Source organism: Pithys albifrons, chromosome 1 (assembly GCF_047495875.1).
Source record: "Pithys albifrons albifrons isolate INPA30051 chromosome 1, PitAlb_v1, whole genome shotgun sequence".
Taxonomy (NCBI): Eukaryota; Metazoa; Chordata; class Aves; order Passeriformes; family Thamnophilidae; genus Pithys; species Pithys albifrons.
In genome coordinates, this window is record NC_092458.1 from 64,630,301 (window position 1) to 64,652,362 (window position 22,062).

General features: G+C 37.1%; 1 protein-coding gene and 1 non-coding gene across 3 annotated transcripts in view; one reads left to right on the forward strand and one right to left on the reverse strand.

The window, feature by feature from the left end:
• Positions 1–940: 940 nt before the first annotated feature.
• PDS5B (PDS5 cohesin associated factor B) overlaps positions 941–22,062 on the reverse strand; it is a 103,857-nt gene continuing 82,735 nt past the window's right edge. The window contains exons 25-35 of one of the 2 annotated variants that reach the window (XM_071552899.1): positions 20,289–20,493; positions 16,632–16,746; positions 16,143–16,275; positions 15,215–15,334; positions 14,809–14,871; positions 11,999–12,144; positions 9,959–10,058; positions 6,228–6,670; positions 6,032–6,133; positions 2,507–2,648; positions 941–1,821 (exon numbers count right to left, since the gene is read on the reverse strand). In XM_071552899.1, coding sequence (XP_071409000.1) covers positions 1,786–1,821; positions 2,507–2,648; positions 6,032–6,133; positions 6,228–6,670; positions 9,959–10,058; positions 11,999–12,144; positions 14,809–14,871; positions 15,215–15,334; positions 16,143–16,275; positions 16,632–16,746; positions 20,289–20,493 — 1,605 coding nt within the window. In that variant the 3' untranslated portion in view covers positions 941–1,785. Of the gene's footprint in view, positions 1,822–2,506; positions 2,649–6,031; positions 6,134–6,227; positions 6,671–9,952; positions 10,059–11,998; positions 12,145–14,808; positions 14,872–15,214; positions 15,335–16,142; positions 16,276–16,631; positions 16,747–20,288; positions 20,494–22,062 lie in introns of both variants that reach the window. The other variant, XM_071552891.1, reaches the window with a different exon arrangement.
• Positions 2,815–2,887, forward strand: TRNAR-UCG (transfer RNA arginine (anticodon UCG)). Its single transcript has one exon. It is a non-coding gene; the product is annotated as a tRNA-Arg (tRNA).

The window sequence follows — 22,062 nt, forward strand, 5'->3', positions numbered from 1 at the left end:
CTTTTTTTTCTATTGGTACCAAAAAAATGCATAATGAAAAAACTCTATAATGGTTGCTTGATTTACTAGGGATCTTACAGTGTGGAAATCGGTAAATCCATGTTTTAGTATTACCCTTTTCTCTAATCTTTACAGGCCACCTTACAACAATAACTTATTTATTGATGGATTATATGGAAATGCTCCATTATTCAACGAAATAGAATTTTCTTAGGTTAGAAATTGATTTTTTACATGTTGTCAACTGCAGGGTACCAAAGGGAGAACAGCACCTGAAGGTACAATGTGTGGCTGGCTAAGCATTGTGTAGTAATTGATGCATTTTGGTTCAAAGACACAGTTTGTAAACTGTAAAACTGCATACAGGGTACTGCTCTAAGTATTTTGATTCTTTCTTTTTTTCTTTTTTTAATATTATATCAAAAACCCCCAAAACAACAAAACCCCACCTGTCTATGGTAGCACAAAATAAAAATGGAGCTTCATTCGAATCTTGACTACCTTGACTGTAATAATCAACAGCTGGTTATTCAACAAAAACTTAGCTCTTCATACCAAAAGAATTTGGCTCAAAAACAAAACAGAAAGTTACAATAAACTCTCAATAAAAGGTTCTCTCATGAGGCAACCTACCATATACTACTGCTAGATACGAGTTTCCAAAAAAAAACATTACATCCCATTTTCAGCACATTTTTCATAAACATGCAACTTCACTATAAAATACAAAACACTTGGCTCTCAAGAACAGCTTTATAAAGACACACTGCATCAATAAAATTTCTCTTTGTGATTAACTTTACATTGTAATAAGAACTGTATTTTCACTAATGTTTATATATCAGATTTAATTTTATAACGTAGTAATAATTTGCTCTTTGTGAACATCATGTTCAGAAGGAAATATCTATACACATTAACATACTAGACTATTAAAAACTCAGTTACAGAATTTTATTGATACAGTAGATTAATAAAAACTGATAGGGGAAGATAAAATGGGTAGGGTATTCAGTACATTATTTAATAACACACTTTTAAAATATTTTAAATCCTTTTTGAATTTTCAACGCCACTACTAGTCCAGAAAGGTCTGGCATCAATACTGAGGTGTAAAACAAAACTTCTTTCACAATTTGCATCTCTTGTATTATTCTATCCAACATCGTTCAACTGTAAAAGAAAGTAATTTAGCACCTCTGATGATAAGTAGGTGCCTGAAGGTAAACACTAGGTTATATTCATGAAGGAAACAAAGACCGTTTTTTCTTCTTCTTCTTCTCCTCCACTCAACAAATAGTGGCAAAAGAAAGTGGCACTATTTGTTCAACTAATTTTTTTTCACAGTTAAATGTCAACAAGAGTACAAATACAAACACTGACAGATATTGCTTGAGATCAATTTTCAATGAACTGTTCTTTTTTAAATCAATCGATCCTATAAACAGTGGGGTACTGTCAGTTTAAAGCCGCAGATAAAAGCTATACAAGCACTTTATAAGTCAGAAACATTAAAAAAAGAACTATTTACAGTTTTCTTCTTTAGTTCATATGTCTACAAAGCCAGCGCACATTACACTTCACAAAAATCCACAGTTAATGGTATCAACATGTGTGTGGCTAAAGCTTGTGACCTAGGGACTGCAAATGCAGGGGCAGTAAAACAGGTTTTGTCCTTTTTTCAGCAACCCCATTTGTGCACTAACAGCTTCATTCAGTCTCAAGCTTTATATTAAAAGCATTCTTCAAAGCTTTCACCTGGAAGGCTGGAAACTACACGCTCACTCATCGCCTTTCCCTTTTGGAAGTTCTGCGACGGACCTATTAGGAGAAAAAGTATTCTTAATGTTTTTAGAGAAAAATTTTGAAAAATCCAAGAACAGATATATTTTATACTCAAAAAAATGCTGTCTCACTCAATAATGTTTGAGTAACCATACAGAGGGGCTCTGATTACTGATTTTATCGCAAGTCTCAGTCAATGCCCAGGATGTAACTTTGTTTGCTAACATTGCTAATGTATTTGTATGAAAGAAATATAAAAGGGAACTTAATTTTAACACATTTGCTTATGTGGGTAAGAAAAAGAAATTGGTCTGGGATTGTGTTCCGAGATGCCATGTTTATTTTCCAGTACTATTCATTTTGTGTGTCTGTTTTGTATAAAAATCTTTATTCACTATCACAATCCAGTTGAGAAGAATGAGCAGGAGTTACCTGAAAAGTAATTCCCATTAGATACTACACAATTCTAGCATATATAGATGAGAAAGGTAAAACAGAACAGAAACTTAAAGATGCTTGACAAAAAGAAGTCGTTTCAAAGAAATGCAGCTTCTCTGGGAAACTTCAGTGCAGCTCCACTACATAACAGTGGCAGCTGACAAGCACCCCATTCATTTTAAATGGAAGGGTAAGTTCTAAGAACAGAGCTAATTCTCTGATCATCAGTAACAGAGAGGACACCACAAAGACTCACAAACAAAACCTCTGGCATTTGTCTTACATTGATTGTGGAAACTTCCTCTTCTTCCATTACTTCTTCCTGGGGAATGTCATCACTGACTGGTGAACTACTCTGAAATACATCCATCTCTTCACTAGATTCATTCTCTTTACTGGCTGCTTGTTTGGAACGTCCTGCACGGCTACAATGAGAAGAAAAATAAAGATCAGATTCACAGCACACAGGTCTGCAAATGTACAAACTGTACAAGCAAACATCCTGATTTACAAGAACAGAAGCCTTAAAATTTCACGTTCTATGCTGTCTTATACACGTATACAGTTCACCCATACATGGAACATAAACGTGGTCCCATGGTGTAAAGGAGAGCACTCTGGACTTCGAATCCCAAGGTCCTGAGTTCGAGTCTCAGTGGGACCGTCCCCTGGCAGTTCGATGCCTCCCTGCCATCCCATCCCGTCACATCTCAGATGCTCAGCAGGGTCAGCCCCAGTTAGTACCGGGTGCTGTGACAGTCCCGAGGACTTCACTGTCACTGTCCAAGCTCGCTCGGCCGTGGCAGATGGACCTCAGGACTTAAACGGTGGGGCCAGTTCTGCACACGCTGTGCCTCACCTAAAAAATCCACTGCGCAGGCTGGAAGGGCACACCCACGTGGGGAGAGCCCTGCCCAAATCTGCGTTCGTGAAGTCTGGCCATACATACCTACACATACGTACATGGAACATAAGAAATGGAACTAGGATGCTGGGCAACAGCATTTGAAAACAGAATTCTTCCATAACAGAGGGCTAGAAGTACAAAGTTGAACAGTTTTGCCTCTATAGACAATGCATATTTTTCTCTTCAGTGCCAGAACAGAGGCCAAGGACAGCTGACACAACACTAAACAGTGAACAGAAAACGCCAAACAGACAGAGACTGAATACTATTTGTTGCATTTCTCCCTACTCAATTCAATGAGATGTACCCTACTTCTACAGGAGTTCACACACAAGAAAATCTGAGTAACTGCATCTATGTTTTTACAGACCTAAGTGAACCCATATTTCTATTTATGAAATTGACACTGTAATGAACGTAAATGCATATCTTCCAAGCTAACTAAGATTAAGAGCTAGGGATAATCAGGACAACAATACCTTAATTAGAATAATCAAGAACAATCAGCCAACAATATCTTAAATTGTATGTTTTAGTTATGGAAGCTGCGCCACAATCAAAAACCATCCACTTGCTTAACATGAGAACTAGACATTCCCCTCTCACCTTAAAAAACAGGCCAACTACATATATATCCAAAACTACAGAGCTGCACCCACATTACATTAGTATAATTCAGAGTCAAATCACTTAATCATCCTGTTTACTGCAGATGCAGTCTTGCTGCGCCCAAACTGGGTGACTTTTTGATCGAAACTACACCAGAAACTCTGTTCTAGATAAACCAACAGACATATGTCAATCTCCAGTGGGGGCACAGACCTAAAAGAACTGTCCTCTTACACCACTACACCACAGAAGTGGTAGGAATTTTCAGTTCTGAGAACCACTAAAACCTGGACAAAATAAAATCTCTGAATTGCACATAGTAATTATAATGGGAGTTTCAGCACCAACCAGCATGCCAACCCTTGAGAAATACACAAATTAGTACAAATCAAATCTTCCAAGACTGATTGAAGCAACAGAATTGAAAAGGAAACAGAATTATTCACAAGCTACATTCATCTTTTCACATATTACAAAAATAAGCCTGTTCACATGTGCTAACTGGTAACCCGATTTGCTATCAGAAGCAAGTGACACACTATCACCCCACAGACTACACCATCACCTTGTAGGCAAAATCCTAAATTCTAATTCCAAATTTATTCCCAAGAAGCCCAGAAGGCTTTAAGTATTTGGATTAAATATATTCTATCTTGTGATGCTGCTCAGTCTATCAACTTCCTTCAGTTAAAGCTGCTGTAGATACGTAAGTAGGGAAGGAAGAAAGGTCTAACTATAATGCACTTTGAAGACCGAGAAATTACTACTGTCTCACCTGTTTCTTGCAGATTTGAAAAAAGGGCAGTCTGGAAAAAAAAAAACAAAAACAAAAAAAAAAAAAAAACAATACAAAAAACCAAACAAAAAACACCCCAAACCCACAAAAAATTTTGTAATGAAATCTAGAATAGACCGTTTGGTCTATGACCCTTGAAACAACTTACTTGGGTTCCTCATTCCAGGAACAACACACATACACATGAAAGAGAGCTATGTTTGTTATTGATCACAGGTAGTGATACCGTTTCCTCTCTGTTTAAAACGGGGTAAAGAAACACAAGTGCTTCACCAGCTTCACTGGGAAGTCAATCGGAAGCTACTTTTTAGTAAGGGGCATCTTGGACAAATGCCACACAGCACGTCACCCAACAATAACTGTTGGCATGTCTCCTCTGCACGGCAGTAGCTGCTTCCAAGTCCTGTTCTACTGCACTTGTAGCAGTGAGTTCTGTAGCAACCAGTAGAATGCTGGGACCTTTGTTTCTGGTTACAGAGTAAAGGAGCAACAGAGATCTGACCTGAGGCAGGAAAACAGAACACTGGAAACATCAGATAATTGTGTGTGCAAAATGCCAGGTCATGTGATCCGGTGTGAAAGTAGGATTCAAAATGAGGGTACAAGCTTGCTCAGGCAAATATCTGGTATGGAAGATCTCTGGCGTCAGGCAAATCAGTACATTACACTGCCAGAGGAAGATCAGTCTGATGCTAACTAAGCCCAGAAGACAGAAAAACAACAAAGTAATACAGAACATCTGATGGTAGATGTGTCTAAGTAGTGCCCCAAGGAATTCATCACCAGGTTCTGGAAAAGTAAATCTGTTCCATGAGCCACAGTTTGACACAAGTGGGCAAATAACCACTTGTACATCTCTGCTTACACATATTATTACCTATGCCTGTACAGAAAATACAGACATACTGGTAGTTTCCTACAGCAGGCACAAGAAAATTAAGCTAGCCACAGAGTTCAACCTCATTTTGGAGCTTAGAGCACCTCAGAATTTTCCAAAGCTCCTGTCCTTCACTGATCACAACACATTTTATTCATGTATAAATGATTCAGGTGGATAACAAGAAGGCTAGAAATTAGAAAGCGGACATTAATTTAAGGAGAATCAGAATAAACTTGATTCTCCATAATACTGTTTCACCACAGTAACAATTTGATTTTTGCTCCATATCCAAAACAAACACGACTGCTTTTCTCTCCTTAGAAAGTCCTAATAAAGCCCCATTTTCAAGGCCCTTCCTGTGCTTTATTGACTTTTCTCCTAGTAAAGCAAAGCTATGAATACGTTACCTGAGCACCCTAAACTTACTTGCAGCCTCTTGCTCTAGTTTGAGATGCTCTAGGAGAAGCAGCTAAGGAAAACATTTTAGAAATAACAATGGCAATTTATTTTCTTAACTGTCAATTACAGCATTCTGAAATATTTTCAGTAAATGTTTGCTTCGGGGGCAGAGAAGCATATTTTTAATTTTCATTGAACACAGATTTAGAACACTTACACTTTTTTTTGCTGTGATGGTGGTGTTTGTGATGACCTTCCTCGTCTTTTCTGTGGCGTGGACTGTGCTGATTCAACCGTACTAGTTTCAGATGGTTCTGCTCTGTTTTGAGGAAGACCCAAATTACAAAGCATCAAATTATAATAACTAATATCCAAAGATAAAAAATATGCAGCTTACAAGAAGATGGACTTACCTCTGCTGTGTTCTTTTTGATGTCCTATTTTGCCTGCCTTTTGTTTTTTGTTCAATGTTTTCAGTTTGCCTTTCTTCCTCCTCTTCCTCCTCTTCTGCTGCAGCTGCTGGGGGTTGTTTTTTTTTGTTCCTTTTTGTTGACTTTGCCACTGGTTCTTCCTTTGGTGTTCCCCCATTATTTGTTCTGGTAGGGCGTCCTCTTCTCCCTTTCTTTGGTGGACTGTTCTGTTCATCCTCACTTTCTATCACATCTTCTTTTAGCCTCTTTTCCTCTTGCCATTGCGTTTCATCAGCTTCTGAAACAACTGCAGGTCTCTTCCTTCCCCGTTGACTACCTCTAAGTTTCTGCTCTTGACCCAGTTTATTCAGGTCATCTATGCTTAATTTCTCTTCTGAATCTGTGATAGCTGCTTTCTTCCTTCCTCTAGGCTTCTCCATTTCTGACTGAAAAGGTCAGATTACTCCATTAAATTAAAAAATTAAACTGTCATATTATACAGTCACACGCACGAACTTCCCCCAACAAGACATACAGTCTTCAAGTTACACAAGTTCTCTCAGATCGTCTACCCTAACCATTTCAAAAATGTTTGAAAAAGTATAAACACATACCTATATATAAAGTATCAGACAAGAGAAAAAGGTTATTTGAAAGGTGAACAATTAAAACATTGAAGTGCGTACGGTCTTCCTCATTTCTATCTTCAGCTGTATCAAACACAGTAGGATAGAACATCCATAACTATTTCTATCAACAGGAAATTACAAAGATGGAAAAATTGTCAAGTTGTGACTTTCAGCTCATGTTGTGAGCTGCAGTGTTCTGAGCTCCCATGCTGGCACTGGCAAGGCACTAATACAGAAGACAGTGGGCAACCTGAATTTACAATTGTAGAAGGAAGCACAGGAATTAGTGCTAGCTGCCAAACCACTACTGTCAGAGCTGTACTAGGACTCCATATTTCCTGTGCGCAGCAGAAAAACCCACCCAAGGCTTAAGATCATAGGCTACTTTGGATGAGAAAGAATCCCAAAGGATTATCTCGTTCCAAACATCCTGCCACGGGCGGGGACACCTTCTAGTAGACCAGCTTGCTCAAAGCTGCCTCCAACATGGCCCTGAACACCTCCACTGGTGGGGCATCCAGCGACTGCTCTGGACAACCTGTTCCAGTGTCCTACCTCCCTCACCGCAAAAGATCTCTTCTGTATGTACAATCTAAACCTAATCTCTTTGAGTGTAAAACAGTTGCCCCATGTCCCATTACTACAGAACCAGATAAAAAGTTCTTCTCTGTCTTTCTTATAAGCCCCCACCATATACTGAAAGGCCACAATAAGGTCTCCCTGGACCTTCTGGCAGGCTGAGCAACCCCAACTCTTCTCAGCCTTTCCTCTTACGAGAGGTGTTCCAGCTCTCTGACCATTTTCATGGCCTTCCTCTGGATCCACCCTAACAGCTCCATACATGTCTTCTAAAGAGACCCCACAGTGCTCCACATGGGGGTACCATGAGAGCAGAGCAGATGCTGAGAATTCCCTCCCTCGACCTGCTGACCTCTCTCCTTTGGAGGCAGCCCAGGACATGGATGGCCTTCTCGGCTGGGAGCACCCATTGCTGGCTCATGTCGAGTTTTCCATCCATCAGTGTCCGCAGGGCTGTTCTCAACCCTTCATCCCTCTGCCTGTGTTGATACTGAGGATTGCCCCAAGTCAGCTGCAGCACCTTTTGCACTTGGACTTGTTGAACCTCATGAGGTTCCCACCGGCTCACTTCTCAAGCCTGCAAAGGATGCCTCTGGATGGCATCCCTTCCCTCTAGCATATCAAGAAAGGCAGAACCCTTTCTGAATCATAATCTTTCAAAACAGAAAATATTCCTTCACCTTTCCATCGCCCTAGTTCTCTAAAGTGCACAGTAAAGAACAACAGTGCAAACATTTCCATAAGCAGCTATTAGAGCCAGATCACTCCAAGCAACAACTACCCCTGGGAAAAATAAAAAATAGAAAATATCACCCACGTACCATGTTTCATGGGTACCATGACTATCTCATTTCAGAAATTGTCCACAAGTCCAAATATTTACAGTATTTCTGTTTCATATCAATGTTTGTTTCATACTAGAATTACTGCATTTCAGCACACTTACTAATATTTGCCACATGGCAATTTAACCTACATAATGACAGTTACACAACTTAAAACCCCAGAGAAAGTTTTCTCTTTCACATTTCCCTTATGATATAAGCCAGAACTCAGCTTACAAATTCATGTCTCCACTTTATCCAAAAACCTTTTTCAAGAAAAGCAGAAAGCATATCTAGAAAGGATATGAGGGGGAAAAAGAAAAGAAATTGAAGGACAAGGAATTACAGTAAAAGAATATAAAAATGTTTGAACCATGATGACATCTCCTGTCAGTTCATGTCTTCAGTGACAAAACTGTTGATCTAGATCAGTGACATCCTAGTTATTCCATTTTATTTGCTTTTGCAGTCATCATGCACATCTGTCACTGCAGCAAATTTTAGCCAGTAAGTTAAATGCAATCCATTTCCAAAGTAAAGTTTCTCCCTGAGGTTAAACAGTATCCCACAACCTTAGAATTAAGGTGTTACCCTATGATTTAATTGGGACAAACATTCTGAAGGTGATATCTTTAAAACATGGACCTTCTGCTACACAATTAAAATTCTGCTTCTCAGTTAATGCTTGCTATAATCTGTTCCCCAGCTCCAAGAAACTAAAAAGAGTTACGAATCAATGACTTTAAGCAACTTGCTTACAGATTCAAAGAAGAATAATGCCCTCAAAAATACTCAAAACACTGAACTATATTTGCTTTATCACTTCACTTTCTCAGTTACCAGTTCAAATTAATGCTTCTAAACTTGAATTGCGTGCCAGGAGCTGTTTGGACTCTCAGACTTTAAGGTTTACAGAAGTGTTATTTTCTTCTGACAAGAGATTCCTGATTTTTCTGATTTTGTTATAAGCCAGTTTGCTTTTCTCACAAGATATCACAGTATAAGATGGTTATTTACACTTCAACACAAGCAAAAATTCAGGACACTTTTACTAGTCAGCAGCCTATGTCCCAAGCAACCTAGAAAAATGCCCCAGGGTGACATAATGAGAGAACAGAAAAGTGTCAGAGACAGTACCAAAAAAAAAATTAATGCAGCAGTGACATCAAATACAGGACATCTTTAATGCAGCCTAGAAAATCCCATTCTAACAGATCTGATCTTATTACTTATTACCCCAAATACTACAAAATTTACAGACTGTCAACTGCTGTTGACACTACATCTGAGTGAGAATCCAAATAATATTTCAAATCATCAATAGGAACCTTTAGCATTACTGATCTACATATACATATATATCCACCAGGAAGGAACAGGCTATTAATCTCCAAGGCCTAAGTACATTTAGGGACATGATTTAGTTGAAGACTTCTCAGTGCTGGATTAATGGTTGGACTTGTTGACCTTTAAAGTTCTTTTCCAAACTATGTAATTTCTACGAGAAACAGAGAAACTGAACCATTTTTCATTGTATTTTCATATCCAACTGTAAATGCATTTTCTGGTAGTTTACAACTCAGTTTCATGCTTCAGTACGTTCTCTTGAATGATATCAAATATCACCACATTAATTTGTATTTTAACGTCGTGGTGATTTAAAATGAAACATTTGCAATGCAACCAAACAGCTCACCCTTACAAGATCAGAGTCGTCCCTTTTGTCAGTTTTCTTTCCTGGTAAGGGTGAAGCCAGTGTGAATTCTTCATTTTCACTGTGGTCCATTTCAGTACTGTCAAGCCTAGAACCAATAAACATGTATTCCCTTCATTATTATAATACACAGGGCAATCATTTAAAAAAAACCCACTACGAAAAACATTCTTCCTAAGGAATCTGTTACTAAAACATGAATAATTTGGCAGAAGGAACCTTTTACTGCGATTATTAGAGCTATTACATATCACAAGCCAGCACATGTAAGTCTCTGGACAAAGGTTTTAATCATAAACCACACTGAATTTTCTTTTTTCACTGGAAAAGATAAGCAGCTTTTTGAAACAGAAGGGACTTACTGAGTTGCAAGAGATCTGCATGTCTGCATACCTTTGTGTACACTGTCCTACACCAAGGCAGACCAGTCAAAGCACGCACACTTTCCTATGGTGAGGTTTAGGCAATAAAACAATAGATTTAAACTGCAGAGACCAGTTCCTCCCTCTGCTTTCTGTTGTTTTTTACAGCAGCAATTTCATTTTTATCTCAGTTTCTACAAAACAGTAATGTTTCCTGCATATGTAAAACACTGAGACCCACAGACAAAAGGTAATGCACAAAAGCCAATACACAAGTCATTTCATTTCATCTGCCCTGGGGTAGAAAGAAGCAATGTTTTTAAATATCAGTGCATGTGTTTAAATGAAAAGAAATATGCTATGCATTGAAACAAAAAGTGGTATTCAAATACAAAAACCCTTAACACCCTGGCCTGGACACTGCATAGTGAGTGAAACACGTTCTCACTCTTACAAGTGTAAATTCTGTAATTAACAGGGATGCAATAGGAAGGTTAGGTTTTATACATCACCTCAACAGATGCAAATTGGCCTGTATATATTCAGACAGACTGCACTGGGAATACCATGCGTACTGAATCACTGCCATCACTTCTCTTCATCTTTGACATCTCCACTCAAAACACTAATCAGGAGAGATCACGAAGATGACAGAATATGCGAGGCCGTGAGTGCAGCGTTTTTAAAAATTTCATCTCGGATTCATTTTGCTGGATATAGAGAAGAATCTGCAGTCCGCCTGTCTTTAGTCAATAATGTATTTCAGCATGAGAACCTGCCTGACTCTTAGGAAATAAGCATTTCTGCAGCCTTTGTAGCACAGAAATATTTCTTGTAAAATACTGTACTACATTTAAAATTAATATTTTATATGGAATAGTCACTAAATGAGAAGGCTTTTATTGAAACATAGCATTTCCTTACAGTCCTAAGAGAATGTGAAAAAAAATGAATATTAGGGCTATGCAATCTCTCAATGTCTGTGAAAAAAAATTAATGACTGTGACTTTCAGTTAAAAAAATGAACATAAGATAAAGTAACTGATGAATAGCCTACAAAACTGACACAAAATAAACTATAACTTTTAAAGATAGATAACAAGAGGATAACTTAAGTAACATTACAGTACATTCATCTCTTCATCACAAAACTAATCTAAAACCCAAATATATTCATCTGAAAAGACCAGCAAAGCACTGGACTATAGGAGGAAGTCGTGAGCTCACAACAGCTGCCTACCAGTCCTCACAGTCTATGACATGCTGTTAACAATACAGCAAGGCTCCTGTGGACTGCAGTTGTGTGTGCACACACACATGTAAGTACATGTGTGTACATATATGTTGGGGGGCATATAGCTATCTAAAAGACACTAAAAAACTCCAACCCTCCTCTCAAAAACCAAAACATACGAGGCTCTCCCTTCCTCCTTCAGCTAGTTCTGGATGTAATTTGTTTCTGATTTTTATTTTTTTTAAAAGCAAATTTATTTCTGGGGATAGAAAGACAAATTCATGGTTTCAGTTATACCAATATAGTACTATAACTTTACTTCGATGTAAAATGAAAGAATTCTGTCTTTCAGTTAGAAAATACTATAGAAATATTCAAAGTTTCCATTACAAATATTTGAAATGTTTCAAAGCTCCTTTGTTGTCTACCAACCTCCCTTTGATCCTTCCTGGAGAGCTTGGATTTGAACTGCTGCTGGCATTGCTTACAGTTTCCATTCGAGAAGATTTGGATTGAGACTGCTTGCCTGCTGACGAAAGAGGCTTATTAACTGCTCCAAGAACATTGGCTGCTTTGGGCTGAAACCAAAAATATATTTCCTTTATTTTAAGCTACACATTCAGATATTGTTAACATGCTTAAAATATTCACAGATTTCACTTTCTGCAATCATTATCTTAATTTTAACACAAAGTGATAAACATTTTCATATGAAAGCTACAACAGACACCAGAAGGAAGCTGAGGAAGCTGGAATGAAATAGCTAGCTGGCACCCACACTGGTATTCTTTCTATGCTTAGATTCTGTCCTCTTCTCATTGGTAGTACCGGGTGCTCACCTGACCTTGCAGTAAGCCACTTCAGCACTTTGTGTGCAGTTTGCTTTCTGCTGATTTATCTGCCTGAACCAGCTCACCATCTGGATCAGATAAGCATCAGTACTAGTGAAACAGAAAAACCAGCAGGATGGTCCTTTCAGCAATGGGGACATTAAACTGGCTTAGGTGTAATGGCAACCACATTAGTTTCAACTAGGAATGAATGAGAATCTCAAAAGTCAAACACTGTGGAGAAGATTCTGATACTCCTTGCACAGATTTAAAAATGCTAGTCTTTTAATAAGTACTTAATTTCCAGGCACTGGTGCGCTTCAGGTTATTAAGTTAACTGAATTATCTTTCAGACATGCCAAATGCCTTCAGCTCATACTAACTTTTGAGAGAGCTGAAAGTGTTCAATTACTCCTAAAGAGAATGCACATTTATGCCAAACACCCATGTAGAAAAATGTTGAATTAAAGACCATTCCCTACACTTCTAATTATGCTTCTTCTCTTTCAATATTGGATTCTAGCTATGTCTACAGTTAGTGACAGCTAAAAAAGTTCAACATGCATATTATATCAGCTTTGAGTGTTCCTTTTTCAGAGCTATGCACCATTGAAGTGCTGGTTATACCTTTATAGCCAGAGGGAACTTCACACTTACAAAGATTCACTCTGCACTGAGTACAAGAAAAAGAGCATATGCTTTCCAAAAATAAACCTTGGAGAACAAAATTCAGTTTAACAATTTACATCTATTAGTTCAAAACTGAACATTAATCTGTGTTTGCTGAAAGAGCTCAAAAGTAGAGATTTTAAAATTCACACTGAACTGCACTTCCTACTGAGGAGGGACTAACAGGGCCTGCACACACAGCTCCCTCCTTACCACAGAAGGTACACTCACAGCCTTACAGTCCTCAGCGTTCCCTGCCTATACCTGCCTCACTCACACCCTCTCACGCTAGTATTCCATTCCCGCAACTAAGACTCATTAAACCAACTATCATTTCCCGTTCTCCTCACAGTGGTGAAGCAACTGAGATTTCCAGTGGTCAAATACAGTTCTGCTGCTTGTTACAAAATGTCAAAGCAACACAAAAAGAGCTACAGTAACTGGTGCTAGAAATTTAAAATAAAAGTATTCAAAAGAATGTCAGTTAGGATATATGCAAGATATGGAGCTACTGGAGAGAGCTCACCAAAAGGCCATTAAGATGAAGAAGGGGCCACATCATTTCTCATAGAAGGGAAGTCTCAGAGAACAAGGGCTTTGGACTAGATGACCTTCAGAGGTCCCTTCCAACTTAAAATATATTCTGTGATTTTTCATGGTAGAATATACCACATTTCTTGTTTAATATTGTCACAGTACACTTAATATATTAAGTATGGGACAAACTAGTAAGAATTTTTAATATTAAAAACTGGATTAGAGAACTTAGTATTGACTTTTGATCAAAAACTGGAAGACAAACTGCTTCCCTTTAAAAAATTTTGTGTTTTCACAAGAAGCCAATCTCTAATCCAGAGAGTTCAAGCACTCATATGCACAATACAATGAAGATCTATTCCAATCCATATATGGTGACTTTCAACTTCTCAAAGAGATGCTCATCTTTTTTTCCTAACTTGCATTCCTCCTTTATTAGTAAGTTATTAGCTCACAGCTGAAGCTTCATTAGCAAAGTTAAGGGTAATGAAGATGCTGCAATTTCATTCTTTTGCAAGGTAGCAAATTAGTGTTCTTTGTCATCTAGAACAGGACACGTTAATCCAGATGTAAACCACAATCTGTCTTTTCCTTTACTAAATTTTATTCTAAAGAGTACCTGGGTTCCGTTTTCATGAAGAAAGAACACTGCCATTCAATACAACATGTATTTTGAAAGACAAATTAACATAACTGTAGAACAGCCAGTTATCTTGTAAGATACTCTAAAATGGTATTCAGCTTTGACAGTGACTAATTATGTGATTTTTAAAATAATTTCTATTAAAGTTTTCCATAGCTGTCACTTCATATGCAACATTGTATTCTTCTGCAGATAAGAAGGTTAACCATTTTGCAAACTTGTCAAATATTATGGGTTATTTTGGTTTTTTCTTGAATTCTCTCCTTTTAAAGACAACAGGCTTTGCTCACTATTATCACAACCTGGCATAGACAGTACCAGTTTTCCCTACTACTCATCATCTCTCTATACCTAGGAACAATCTGTTCCCTTAAACAAAGTGTTCCATAAACTACACACTAGTTTTCTTAAAAAAACCCCAAACACACACACACAAAAATCCCTAAAAGAAAATAAATTAGCAAACAAGCAAGACCAGGACCACTACAAAAAAAAAAAAGACAACCCAGAACAGCAAATGCAACACCAAAACCAAATCCCCTCAACTCCCACACCATGCCTACCTTTCCAGGAGTGAAAAAAGACTTCATTTCCGGAGGAAGATAATTTTTGGTGTTACTGAAATTCTGTGAAGAAAGAAGGGGCTTAGAATTTCAGCAGAGATCAGGAAATGAGATACATATATACATTTTGGAGATTGCACCGGAAGATGTTCTCTGCATCATTTATGCTTTTGAATTTTTAAATCAGAACACTAACATTAGACATGTGGTCTAGGGGGAAGGAGGAGAACTGTGTATGCACTTATACAAGTATTTATGAAAACACATACATATGTGCATTTTCAACTACAATATAATAGGGAGAAGTCTGAAGTTACAAGAAATATTTAAGAAAAACAACCTTGAATTACAACTAACAAATATTTAAACAGGCTTATCTCAAGAAAAATTAAATGCCAAGGTATACCTTGTCAGGTTGAGTAAAATATCTGGCTGGAAGTACAGGGTCTTTAGGGGATTCCAAACTGTATGTTGTGCTCTTTGACATAATGATATTCATTGCTACATCACACACCGTGTATAGTTTCTGTAAATAATAAAATTAGAAGACCAAACAACACTTGAAAAGTTCATTGCAAATCTTGACAAAGGACACTGTATCTTGTGAGCACAGAACTACAAGAACTCAGCAATCACCTTAAACATTTAAACAGTGTGTTGCAGGATACCAAAACATAGACACTAAAGGCAAACGCACTGCAAATCCAACAGCTGAAGTCAGCTAATTTTCATGATCTTTCTACACTTAAGAATAGTACTTGCAATAGTTTCTAAGACAAAGTTCAAACAAACAAATGAACATGCACACCCCACCCACTCACTACGCAAAACTCATCTCTATGGACAAAGCAGAAAAGTGACAAATCTGTACATTGTGTGATGCTAAAACCACAAAAACAAGATCAGGGTTTGATACATTCACTACATAATACAAACTAGAGACTTCTAATGTAAGCATTTTTCTTCCTATACTAAGGTTGTTCTTGCACTTTAGAAATGAAATCTTACAAAGCACTGTAGTAGAGGATTTAAACGCTAAAAGTTATAGTTTACATCTATTTGAAGGTAGTATTCAAAAATCTTACTGAGACAGAAACAGAAGGACTGAAAACTATTACAAGTCCCTCGCAAAGGTGCAAGACCTACCAAAGCACAGAAAAAAATAACTGTCATGTAAACTACAATAAATATTATCATTACAGTAGCTAAAGTATTGTCTCATACACACAACTCTATTGAAAGATATTTTGAAGTTTGTATATAAACAATAAGCAACTCCCTTCCATAAGCAGGCCAGAATTAAACACAATATCCAATCAAAAATTATCACATACTTCATTCATTTTTTGATCATCTGGTCCTTGAGCATCCTTCGTCTGTTTGATATTTTCCACCATTTTTCTGATAAACGCATGACTGTTGTTTTCATTTTTAGCCATCAATATTTCCAGTATGAACCACAGGCACCTAAAGGAGAAACAGAGTATTCCGCATGAATAAAAATACAGAAGAAATTATTTTAAAAACCACATTTGAAAAAGTGGTTTAGTCTAGGTTTTACTAGTATTATGAATTTGAACCAATCTAGCTCTGTAAGAACAATTCTTTAGGAAAAATTAAATGAAGCTAGGACGAGCAGAAGATAAAGAGTTTATCTGTAAAATATCACACAGCACTAAAAAAGCATCTATACTACTTCTCACAATATTTTACAGAAACAACTGCCATCATTATGTGCACTTGACACTGTAACAGGGTCCCACAATGAATTCGAATTTAACTTAGAATAAAGTTAGAAACAACATTATTAAAAGTAGTCTTACTCTTTAATGTCCTTGAGTTGTTCAATGTCCTGGACTTTGACATAATCTGGGTCATGAGCTAGGAGATGGATAGTATAAGGAACAACATACTCTGGAAGAAGTGACAACAGTTTCTCTGAAAAGCAGAAGAAAGATGCATCAAAAAACTATATATCAAGAACAATGCTTTTCTACTAAAGACGAAATGGCAAAATTTGATATCAACATATATAAAAGACTGAACTATAAGCACATGTAGGCCTGTAATTTCTTTATGATGTTGCCCTCATTGTTGATGTGCACATGTTTCATGCATGCAAAAATTAAGATTTTAAATATCATCCCTCACTCAGGGCTATGTCTTCTCTAGCTATCTTAAGAATACAGCTACAGTCACCTCCTAGTCCCAGTCATTTTCCCAGGTCAAAGCCTGAATTCTGAAAGACTTTGAACAACGTAAGTGAGGATAGATCACAGAATCAAGGATAACTGCAGGATGTGAGACCACCACAACTACAGGATAAGCCGCTACTATTTCTTTGGACACTGCATTGCATTGTACAGCCTTGCTGTCAGGAGAACAAACAAATGCTCTTTGCAGGGGACTTTGCAGCCAAACTGCCACAGTGTTCTCCAAATCCACAGTCTACCTTATCTGTTTCAAGAAGAGATAGGGGGTGACATCAAAGTTTAACAAAGTAGTAGTGGACTGTGTTTGAAAGTCTGTAAAATCATCTTTCAATAAGCTTTTACCCATCCCATATTCAGCTTTGAGTAAGTCCACACATCTGTAAACCATTACATAAAATAATATTTGATAACAATTTTAAAATACATTAGAACACTGACATTTTTATCTTCAATATGTGTATTCATATGAGATGTGCTTGACAAATATTGTGCACATCAAATGAACCACATCATTACTGTAGATTTTAAAAAACTAACAAAATAATCATCATACACAAGTCAAAGTCTTAATCTATCCCTTTCTTGGGGGCCTGCATAAATAGAGGTAATGCACAGTCTACATAATAGATATATAATATCACCCTTTCTTTCTATTTCAAGCTATATTTATGTAATTGAAATCCAGTGTACTCTGCAAAAGCAATTTTAATGTGTTTCAATTGACACTGCACCATTAACTTGAAAACCATCCTTCACTTCTTCAAGCACTGCTCTGCATTTTAGCCAGGAGCTGTTTGCAGTACTAAATAAAGAATAAAGATAAGGCAGGAAAGAAAAAAACCACAATTATGACTTCAGAACACCAGCAAAATTGGCTTGCCTTAGACGTTTCCCAGGCAAAGCAATCCACAATTATTTGTATTAATTAGCGGCTTCAACAGAATGCTCATCAAGAGCTCATGAACTCAGTTTTTCCAGTAACTTCCTGCTTTGGACAAAGTTTCTAAAATAACAACAATTCCAATTGTGTCTGGAAAACAAAATGAACTAGTTCCAGACAAAACAGGAAAAGAACAAATATTGACACATATGATAAGGGTTGGACTCGATGATCTTGGAGGTCTTTTCCAACCCAATCGATTCTATGATTCTATTCTATGATATTTAACCCCTGTCATAACAAAAAACAGTAATTATACCTCTAGTAAAGAAAGACACAGCCTGAAAGGTAGAGTGGCTTTTCTACCAGCACATTCTACAATGTGCCAAACCCCTTCATGTCAATCCTTTATGAGCATTTAAGAAAGAAACTTGTAAAAAAAAATAATCTTTACTCTTGCCATTCTTCTGCTTACTGACTTGCAAGTAAAAGCCCATCCTGAGAACAGAAAAATTCCCATGCAAAACACGTCTCTACCCAAATGGAACTAGTAACAGATTCACAATCAGAGTAAGTCTCTTCTTGAGTGGCTTCCACTCTGAATAGCATTTAGAGAATTTTAAGAAAGCTGAGAATAATTCGTTCCAGCCTGTAAAAGGCCAGTGTGGAAGAAAAGAGGCATTTTACTGTCTGGTACCAGTCCTTAGGAAGTTTTCCTCAGGCAAGGTATACAGAAATTTACCATCTTTTCAACAAATGCTGACATTCCCAAAAAATAGCCAACAGATACCATTCTCACTTGTACCAAGTTTTCAAGACCAAATATATCACAAAATCAAATACTTACAGATTCAGAAAAATAGCTACGCTAATGAAAGATGCAGATTTCCAAGGAGGTGCTACTGTCATTACTACCCTGAATTACTGCACACTCAGTAGGGAGAGTGGCAGAGGGAGCCACATACACATTTCAATACCGTGTTATTATTAAAACTGAGCTTCAGCTGTACTACTGCAATATGGATATTTTAGAATACAAACAGTTTGAGACATTTCATTTGTTGAAAGCTCAGACTGGCAAAGCTGAATGGCACAAAGTTAACACTGTAATCCTCAAAACATCCTGCAATCTATATTTAATCCAGACTTCTCACAGATTATAGCACATACCAAATTAATGGCATCACTCAATTATTTAGGAAAAAAAATGAATCAGGCCCCCTTTGAGGTCCTACTGGATAAAGAGAATCACACACACCTAGGCTCCTCTTAATTTCTTCTAAAGATATTTGATAGCACCTTCACAGCATCTATTTTAAACAAACAATAATTTTTATACTTTCCTCCTATATAAGTAAAATTTTTCATTTTCAAGAGGAATAGTCTTTTAAGATGACTCAGAGGTATTCAATGAATTTATTTTTCTTTTTACATGTTATTGAGGTGCGAGAAAAGTACCACTCTTTAATTAATGATACACAGAAGGATTCTCTGCAGTTATTCTCTGATCAGTCTAAGAGGACTAAGAAAGACAGACTGACATAGCTAATATAAGTGATTCACAATCACAAAAGGAAATCAGTTATCTGACAGCACCTGTGAGATCAGATTCACAAAACTAGTACAGTTTAAGCTAAAACAAGACAAAGGCCAAACAATCAGTAATATTTCAAAGAAATAAAATTTGCAAAAACTCTTATTCAAAATGTCTATAGCTCTTCATAAAGGTCTTCTTTTTTCTATGACTATATACCAGTGCTGTCATACTGTATGTATGTCATACAATGTCATACACTTTAAGTCAAAGGGACAGATTTAATAAAAGAAAAATAACAAGAGTCCATACTAACTTCCAAAGCATTCCCACGATCAGATTGCTGGCACTGAGAAGAAAGAATTACACAAATTCATCCTCAAGTGCCTACAAATAGAAACCTTTGGCTGCATAAGAAGCTACTCAATATAGCAGTGCAAAGATAGTCTATTTAGTATAAGATTTATTTCATTAATGTTACAATATTATTAATGACTGAAGTAAAATTAATCAGTCACTTCACTTAGAACATTATTAACCATTAAGTTCAAACAGTACATATAACTCTCAGGAAAAACTACTTCACTTTCAATATATTTAGGCATAAGCATTTGCAGTTTTTAGCAAAACTGAAAGACCTCGGAAATACCTGTTTAAAAAAAAAAATCCAAATAAAATCCAGACAAAACAAAATTAGAAAAGCTGATTTTTTTCTGCTTTCATAAGATACCACAAAGCAAAATTTACAGCCATTCTATGTACAAAAAAACAAACACCATCAATATTTTCAGTCCACTCACATTTACATTTGAGCTACAGTAATGGTACCAAAAAGTGACTTCTATTCTCTTACCACTAACGGCTGCATGTTGCTTCAGATATTCCCTTCTGACATTTATATTCTTCACAAGGCACTGCCTAGCATGAGCTCTTCTCTCTTTCACGGGATCTTTTGCACACAGTGCACAAATAGCCATATATTCCAGTGGCAGCCGTAGCCTAGAAAGGCCTTTGTGAAGTTTCTGAGCAAATATTTGTCTCACTTGGTAACATTCATCCTATTAAAAAATACAACAACCAAAAAAACAGTCAAAACTAAAAAAGATAACAGCAAACTCTTCTAAAAGCTATACAGACTGTGAAATAAAACATGGAAGCCCAGCTAAACAGGCAAAAATCAATTTCAGACCTTGTAGCCCCAGAAACACACGAAATTCAAGAAATCTTTTTCAATGCCAATTCAGAGCAATTTAATTGAATTAATCAGTTCCCTTAAAATCAGAAGGAGAGTTAAGGTTCAGCAATCGTACAGGAAGATATCACACTCAGGACCCAAGGCTTGGAGTTATGAAATTGGTTACCATAGGACCACTTGCCTTGTGAAGCCAAAGTCAAAGGTCCATATGAAAACATTTTAGTCACCAGAAACCACCACCATGTTGATTTTACTGCTTCAATTTAACACATTTTCATCAAGACATTAATAATTAAAATTTGAATAAAATTCAACAGAACTACCAGATAAGGTGAAACACTGAAGAGAGTACCAAGCAATTCCATTATACTGTGGAAAGTTACAAACTGACTGACCACAGAGGAGAATAAACCATGTCTAGCATTTGGCAAATAACACAAAGTGAAATAATACAAAAGTATTGATTGTACTTCCACAGTTTACTAAGCAACAGATTTCCAGAAAAGACATGAACTTTAAAATTTTTTTGGTATGAAAATAACCTACCTATACCACTTAATATACCACAAACTATTTAGTAACACAGGACAAGGAAGCTTAACAGAAGCACGTGCAGAAAAGAGTTACAAGAAAATGTACAAAAGAGCTTTAGACAAACAAGGCCACCAAAACAGCTTGGCATACTTAACCTACCAGAAGGAGGACAAGAGAAAAGATTTGCTTTCTCTAAATATGAATTAAAAACGCTAACAGGAATAAGCAGCTATTTTAGTCAAATAATAGTTTGGAAGTTCAGAAAGGATTGAAGAAGGTTTCCAGCTATCAGTCAGTTGGAAGTACAGAGCCACAATCTAGCCACTGATAACACGGACTCTGCTAAATTTGCAAATGGCATCAAAAGAGATCATGTATTAGATGAAACAAGCCTCCCTGTTCCCCCACCATAAATGCAAAAGGAAGAAACTTCTTCAATCAAGCCCCATTTTCCTTTCTGCACTTCAAGCAATATTCCCCCTCTATGGACTGAAACCCTGAAACACCTGCCATACCCACAGCTGAAGTAACTCAAGCCCACTAATCCACACTCTTAAGAACTACTCAAGATGCACTGCCTTGCTCTGGCAAATCCACCCCGCAGCAGAGGGCTAAGATACAGTCCTCTTTCCCTCCTCAGTAACATCACCCAAGTCTAAAGCCTTTAGAACATTTAGAAGAGACCTGTGCCTAGCTGGTGTATCAGCACGGAAGCACATCCTCTTTGTCTCAGAGGTCAAGGAAGGTATAGCCCAATGTAACTGATGGTGTTGTCTGGCCAGCTGGAATGATTATCATTTCTTTATCTTTTAATATTAACAATAACCTTAAATTCAGCTCAGTTACACCAGTTCACTGAGAAGGGGAAAAACCCAAGGTATGCTATTTTTAATTGCAT